This window comes from Episyrphus balteatus, chromosome 3, assembly GCF_945859705.1.
Source record: "Episyrphus balteatus chromosome 3, idEpiBalt1.1, whole genome shotgun sequence".
Taxonomy (NCBI): Eukaryota; Metazoa; Arthropoda; class Insecta; order Diptera; family Syrphidae; genus Episyrphus; species Episyrphus balteatus.
The window spans coordinates 45,422,987-45,431,133 of NC_079136.1; the positions used below are offsets into that span (position 1 = coordinate 45,422,987).

Consider the following 8,147-nt stretch of genomic DNA (forward strand, 5'->3'; position numbering starts at 1 on the left):
TGTGGAGCGATTTTAATTCTATTATAAGCTGTAGATAAGAGTTTTTTAGAGTTTTCCTGATTCACATCGATTGGGCGCATTTTTATAGTTCTATGCATAGAGTGATTGTATTCTTTCAACAAATCATTAATAATGCACGTCCATTTGTAATTACCATTAAAACTAAATTCCTTCCACATTTTTTTTTTTTTTTTTTTTTTTTTTTTTTTTTTTTTTTTTTTTTTTATGTATATAGGATCCATAGCTCATAAATTTAGTATTTTATGATTTTCTAACGAATCTCTGACATCGAACGAATAATAATACAAATTTTGATAAGGAACTGAATTTTAATAAAACTTTAAAGGAGGATTTATTAGGTTTTACTTTTCTTATATTGAAATTTCCATTGTCCAATTACATAGGTGTGTAGCCTTTTGTTCGAACTTAAATTTAAGTTTCTTATTGCTTCAAAATGATAGCCTTCAATTTTACATCACTGAATCTTTTCTTAAACATGATCGTTCATGCTTATTCAAAGTAAAGTTAGATGCAAATACATATGCCTACATATTGTTAAATGCAGCCAGAAATTTCTGTATAAATAGCTGTTTCAGTTTAGGATGTATCTCATACCGTCGACGATGAATCTCAGAGAAGAACTTTTACAAGTTGAAGAGGAAGTTTTGTTCAAGCCTTGTAAAAAGGTTATTGAATTAAAACAAAATGAAAAATATCGTATTGGTAAACTGAAACGTTGTGTTACGAAATTTGGAGAACGAATTGTTGCTGATTTGGGCGAATTTCAGGTAATTTTCCATTTTTATTTCTTAAAACGTTTAAAAACGTAAATACTAAAGACTTTTTTCTTTCAGACTTTCTTCCCAATGCGATACAACAAATTGTCAGACGCTGCAATAACCGAAATCAATCGAGGTTCATTCAACTTTACCTATTTATGTCCGTTAGGACGAACTGCTAGTATTAAAATTGAAGAAGAACTGTAAATTATTAAATAAACCTTACATGTTCTGAGCATACATATTTTGTTTTTAATTGCCTCTTTTCATTTCATTTGCGTAAAAGTGTTTACTTTATGAGGGGAAGAGTTTGACAGGTTTCAACATGTTTACCTCTGGTTAATCAGCGAAAATAAATTAAACTGAATTCATACAAAATCAATAGTATTTAAATATACTTTTAAGGTTTTTATATTGGGCATGTAACAAGTTATTAAGGCGAGAAAAGCATATTACAGTTTCAAAATCTGTTTGCTAGCTAGAAAACCATAAAATACAAACTTAATAGCATTTTTTCTTAAAAAATCATAGATACTAAATTTATTGGGTCAAAGGATGGTCAGTAAATTTAAAAAGAATAAATTATAAACTATCTTCACGTATACCATCATCATGTAAACTTACTTTTTAAGTTATGAGGCCACTAGAAAATCAGAAATATAAATATTTTACCAAAAGTAATATGTGTCAATTTTTAAAGCATGATGAACATCAGAAAATCCTAGATGAATAAATTATGATGTATACTTATCTACAGTACATAGTCAGAGATTCATTAGAAAATAATAAAATACTAAATTTATGAGGTGTAGATTACTTACTAAAGGGAGTCTGATTATCTACTAACTCGGTTTTGATATTCAAGATGTTTGAGCTATATACAAACCTAGCTGATATATTCAAAATATTCTTATTCTTAAAGAATACCTCGCCCCGGTACGACCAAGTGTTCAATTTTGTTTACTTTTTAAAAAAAAACCCAAAAATCAATTCAATCATGAAGTCGTTTTTATGTGAAGTTTGCGGAAAATCGTTTTCCAAAAATTTTAATTTGAAAAGACATATGAAAATTCATACGTCTTTAAGGGAATCGGTTAACGGTGAAAATAAAAACTTTTGCTACGTGTGTGAAAAAAGTGTTAAAAAGGGGCAGTGGATTGATCATGCTAAAACCAATACTCATTCGGAATTGGTTAAGCAATTATTTGAGAAAATGGATGGCTCGAAAGAAGCTGCCCCTGCAAAAAGATTATGTGTGGTGTGTGATAAAAATGTGATCCCATGTCAATGGAATAACCATTTGAAGAGCAAGGCACATTTAAAAATGCAACAAGAACTTTTATTTGAAGACAGTTCTTTGGATCATGAAATCTTCCAAAACGGTGATTGCTCGACTCAAGCTGGACCAGCGAAAACGCGTTGCGAAATCTGCGAAAAAGATGTTATATTTTGTCAGTGGGATAATCACTTAAAAAGTATTGAACACATCAGTTTGATAGAGACCATGTTTTCGAACGCAGAAGAAACTCAGAAGTCTGCAATAAAATATTGTGATGTGTGTGAGCTGAACATCAATGCAAGAGATTGGACAAACCATGTACGGCGAAATGTCCATAAGCGACTTGTTGCAGAACTCCTTTCTGATGACTTCCTGGTGCTGAAAAGTTGTTTCAATGGGAGAGTAGAAACTCTCATTTATAAAAACAAGAGTGAAGAAAACCTAAGTCCCCCTGAGTTTCTCAATGAAGCAGAGTCAGCAATTCTAGGAAAATTGAAAGATCACCTGGAAAAGTTGCAAAGTGTTAAGTTCAACTTAGAATTGTTTGCTGAGTATATTAAATTTACGTCGGAGGATGAAATGGAGCTAAGTCTTAAAAGTTTCAACACAAAAATGGAAATTGCACTTGAAGGCAGTGATATAATTTCTTCATATAGGAATATGATAGATGAAATTGACACGAAAATGCAAGAATTTCAAGAAAAAGACAGTGGATGGGCCTTGCTGCGGATATGTCACGTGGAAATAAACATAAATCAATACACACCAATCAAAGGTTCAAGACATATACCGTTGCCTAGTTTTCTTTCTAGAAAAAGAGCCTGTATAAACGTTCACAACACTGATGAGTATTGTTTCAAATGGGCCATCATCTCAGCACTTTTTAGCAAAGGAAAGAACAATACCCATAAACCTGAAACATACAAGATACGAGATATCAGTTCACGAACGATTTATAAAAATAACATCAGAATTGATTTCGCTGATCTGCAATTTCCTTTAAGACTTAGCGATATTTCTAAGTTTGAAACACTAAACCCTACTTTAAGCATCAATGTGTTTGGATTTGACGATGAGAAGAAGATAGTAGTAGGACCCTATTACATTACACCACAGGAGAAGAGAAATCACATCAATCTAATTCTCTTGCAAAACGAGGGAATTTCGCACTTTGTCTGGATTAAAAGCATATCAAGGTAAGCTTTATTGCAATTATAGATCTGATTATTACCTATTATTAAAACATATACATTTTTCTAATTTCTTTAAAATTTTTTATTTTTAGACTTGTTTCAACGCAGGCGAAAAACTACAGAGGAAAATCTTGGTTTTGCAACACGTGCTTGCTAAGATTTATATCTGAAGAAAAACTGATGACGCACAAGGACAACTGCTGTAAAATGGTGACAAAAATGCCCAACGACGATAAAAAGACTGTATCGTTTGAACATTTTGAGCGGAAGATGGACGTGCCTTTCACAATATATGCAGATTTCGAATGCATCCTCGAGGAAGTAGGATCCCCAGGTAATGCTAGTAGTAGTAGTAGTATTAGTAGTAGTTTAAATATTCAAAAACATATCCCATGCGCAGGTGCTTACTTTATAAAATCTTGTGATAGTTCTCTCAATAGATTTAAAATGTTTAAAGGCAGCAATTGTGTAAAAGATTTTGTTAGTTCTCTGATAAAAGATTGCTATGAATTACATAAAAGAAATTCTAAACCCATGCTACTTTTATCAGAAATTGATTTAGAATATCAAAGAAATTGTCCATTATGTCATATCTGCAACAAAGAGTTAGGAACAGATCGAGTTGCAGATCATTGTCATTATACAGGCAAATATAATGGCCCAGCGCATAATAAATGTAATTTGATTTACCAAAAACCTAAATTTTTCCCAATATTGTTCCATAATTTCACCGGGTATGATTCGCATTTACTTATCAAAGAACTTGCTTCATACAACGGAAATATTTCTTGCATTCCTCTTAATAAGGAGCGCTATATTTCTGTTTCAAAGACATTACATACGTTTGATAACAGAACTATAGAACTGAGATTTTTGGATTCTCTACGTTTTATGCCTTCTAGCATTGATTCCCTTACAAAAGACTTAACACCAAGTGATTTTAAATTAATAAGATCTAATTTTCCAATTGAAGAAGAGTTTAAGCTTCTGACAAGGAAAGGTGTATTTCCCTATGATCATGTAAAAACATGGGAGAGTTTAGAGGAAAAAACCCTTCCTCCTCAAGAGTGTTTTAAAAATAAATTGACTGGTGAAGCTTGCTCCGATAGCGAATACAATCATGCTAAAAAAGTATGGACAGTTTTTAAATGTCAGACTCTTTCAGATTATATGGAGTTATATTTAAAAACTGACGTTCTTCTACTAGCTGACATATTTGAAAATTTTAAAATTATTTGTAAAAGTATTTACGAACTTGATCCCTGTCATTATTACACAGCACCAGGGTTATCTTGGGATGCAATGCTTAGAAAAACCCATATAAAGCTGGATCTTATTCAAGACATTGAAATATATAATTTCATAAAGAAGGGTATTAGAGGAGGCATCTCTCAATGTTCACATCGCCACTCAGTTGCCAACAATAAATATATGCAAAACTATGATGAAACAAAAGATTCACAGTATTTGATGTATGTTGATGCCAACAATTTATATGGGTGGGCAATGTCTTGTCCTCTACCTTATTCATCTATTAAATGGGTTAATAATATTCAAAACATTGATTTAATGAATATTTCAGATGACTCGGAAGTCGGGTATATATATGAAGTAGACTTAGAATACCCAGATTCCTTGCATGAATGTCATAATGATTTACCATTTTGTGTGCAAAACAAAAAAGTAAATCAATCAAAGTTTTCGAAATTAATAGCAGATTTAACTCCAAAACAAAATTATGTTATACATTATAAAAATCTACAACAATGTACACTGAACCAAATCCTTACGTAAATACAACGAAAAAATTCGTTGAGCCAACGAAAATTTAATTAATTTTCAGCCGGTGAAAAATTTAATTGGCTCAACGAAATGGCTTTCATACGTTAATGAAGAACTTCATCAATTAACGAAAACTTTCGTATTTTAATGAAATTTTTCATAAAAAATTTTGATCGAGAATTAATGAATTTTTACATCACTTTACGAAATTTTTTCATCAATTAACGTAAAATTTAATTAAAACTTTCGTAAACTAACGAAGTTTTTCGTAAATTTTATGAATATTTTAATTAAATTACGAAAAAATATTCGTTAGCTAACGAAACTTTTCGTTGTATTAATTATTTTTTTAGTAGATTATTTTTACATTCTTTTCGTAGAATTACGAATTTTTTCGTTAACCTACGAATTTTTTCATTCATTTTTATTTTTATAAATATTTAATTGGACCTGTTAAATCATTGATTCAATAGTCCAAACCAAAAATTGGCGTTTCGACCCGGTGGAGCTCACTTAAGTCAACTGATGAGTCCGACTTATCGTGAGACACCTTGTCAATACGCAAATATTTTTTATATTCAGCTCAGCTTACATAGATTTTTAAACAAAAACCTAATGTGAACTATATAAAGCAAGATTCAATTTTTAATCATTAAAACAGAAATGCACCCAAGTCTACGTTTTTTTTTTGTAAGGCAACGATTTTTTTCGTTAACTGATGTATTTTTTCATAAGCCAATGTAATATTTCATTAGTATATGAAGAATTTTCATAAGCTTATGAAGATTTTCGTTAGTTAATGTTGCATTTCATAGGTTAATGAATTTTTTCGTTACTTAATTAAAACTTTAATAAAGTAAGGAAAAAATTCTTATTTTTATTCTTTAAAATGAGTATGAAATTTTTCGTTAATTGATGAATCTTTTCATTGAATTGGATTTTTTTTGCACTAAAAAGGGAGAAAAAGTGTATGAAACGTTTTCATTAATTGATGAAGGTTTTCATATTATGAAAAATTACATATTTTCGTTGAGCCAACGAAGGTTTCGTTGGGCCAACGAAAATGTAGTGTATGAAACGATTTTCGTAATTTTACGAAATTTATTATTTTCAGTGTATTAAAAATGGGTTAAAACTCATTCGTATACATAGAGTTTTACAGTTTAAACAATCTAGGTGGCTTCAAAAATATATTGATTTGAATAATCAACATCGCACCTTAGCTACGAGCGATTTTGAGAAAAATTTCTTTAAGTTAATGAACAATAGTGTTTTTGGGAAAACTATGGAAAACGTAGATAAAAGAAAAGATGTTAAGATTGTAACCTCTTGGGGGAGTCACAAAAAACGTCTAGGAGCTAGAGCTTTAATAGCAAAACCGAATTTCCATAGTTTAACTAAATTCACTGATGAAATGACGGCAATTCAAATGAAAAGAGTTAATACTTATTACGATAAGCCGTTGTACTTGGGATTTTGTGTGTTAGAGTTTTCTAAATGGAAAATGTATGACTTCCATTATAGCTATATGCAACCCAAATATGGTAATTGTTTAAAATTAAACTATATGGATACAGATTCATTTATATATACAATAAAAACTCACGATTTTTATAATGATATTCAACATGATATTGATTCATATTTCGATACTTCTGCATACTCAGTTGATAATCCCTATAATATTCCAATAAAAAATAAAAAAGTCTTGGGTATGATGAAAGATGAAAATTCTGGGAAGATAATGAAGGAATTTATTGGGTTAAGATCGAAAATGTATTCTTATTCTGTTGAAGAAACGGAAGTAAAAAAAGCTAAAGGCGTCAAGAAAATAGCATTGAATGATATAAATTTAGCCAGCTATAAGGATTGTTTGTATAACAAACGAATTTTTCATGGTGAAATGTTTGTTTTTCGATCTTTTGCTCACCAAATCTATACACAACAGCTAAATAAGATTGTTTTAAGTCATCTTGATGATAAGAGATATATAAGGGAAGATGGAGTAAGCACCTACGCATGGGGTCATTATCAAATGAATACACATTAAAAACAAAAAAGAAATATTGTTAATTTTAAGTAAATTATTTTTATTTATTAACCTATTTATATAAGAAAAAACAAAACAAAAAAATGTTAAGCTTAAGGAATTTTTAAAATAAAGAACATTAAAAAAAAAAAAAAAAAAAAAAAAAAAAAAAAATTGTTGCTTTTTATTTCACATTACATTTTTAGGAAAACTTTAGATTCTGGCTGCATACAAAATTATTAATTAAAAATACATTTTGGAGTGCACAACACTTGTTATGTGATAAACATCTTCTCTCGTTTGTAAAAAGAAGTTTCAAGTCTTCAAAACTAGGACAATTGTAATCTTCGATATTTATAACGTCTACGTTTTCATTTAACATCTCTTTTATCAATTGAAATTTTTCGTTGCCCTTAACACAAACGACACGATTTATAATTTTTTCTTTAAGAAATTTCTTTACTTCATTATATTTTGTGAAGCCGCCATTCCAATACAATCCATGATGGTTTTGATATAGCCATTTTGCTTGTCTTTGCAATGATGTTGGTAAGTGCTTAAAATCAAAAGGGGGCGTCGTTATAAAGTGATGATGATTGCCGTCATGAAGAATAGCTATTTCCTTAACAATTAACTTGTTATGAGGTCCTCTAAACCCTTGAATATCAATTATGAATACCATTGTTGATTTTGATGTGTTCTTGTTTAAAAGTTGTATTGAACTAAATCAGCTAAATATTACGGGATACTATTTGACTAAGAGGATTGTAATTTATAATTCGATCATGCAGCATCAAACAATATGCTGAAGTATTAGGAGGTAATACTTTGGTTGTTTTAATTTCTAAACGAATGTCAACAGGGCCAGTTTTAATTATTTCACTCTGATGTCTGCAATCAATCACAAAAATAGGAGCTTGCAACTTAAAGAGCTCTCTTGTTAGCAGTGGTTCAGATACTAAGCTGTTATAATATTTTCTTTTAAACTCACTGTACATTTGGTAAGGAATGCTTAAGTTGTTTTTCTCAAATGATATATTTTGATCTTCATAAGGGTAAACGTCAGAATTTAAATATGCCTTTAC

At 30.1% G+C, this 8,147-nt stretch overlaps 1 protein-coding gene across 1 annotated transcript; it reads left to right on the plus strand.

The window, feature by feature from the left end:
• Window positions 1–234: 234 nt before the first annotated feature.
• On the plus strand, window positions 235–2,274 carry LOC129914794 (uncharacterized). Its single transcript, XM_055994188.1, has 2 exons — window positions 235–788; window positions 855–2,274. The coding sequence occupies exons 1-2, from the start codon at window positions 603–605 to the stop codon at window positions 984–986; spliced, it is 318 nt and encodes a 105-aa protein (XP_055850163.1). The 5' UTR covers window positions 235–602; the 3' UTR covers window positions 987–2,274.
• The last annotated feature ends 5,873 nt before the right edge of the window (window positions 2,275–8,147 follow it).

Excerpts from the sequence above, each read along its gene's own strand:
- LOC129914794 (XM_055994188.1), top strand. The coding sequence starts at position 603 with ATGTATCTCATACCGTCGACGATGAATCTCAGAGAAGAACTTTTACAA. Across the intron at positions 789-854 it reads CTGATTTGGGCGAATTTCAG|ACTTTCTTCCCAATGCGATA; the intron begins GTAATTTTCCAT and ends TTTTTCTTTCAG.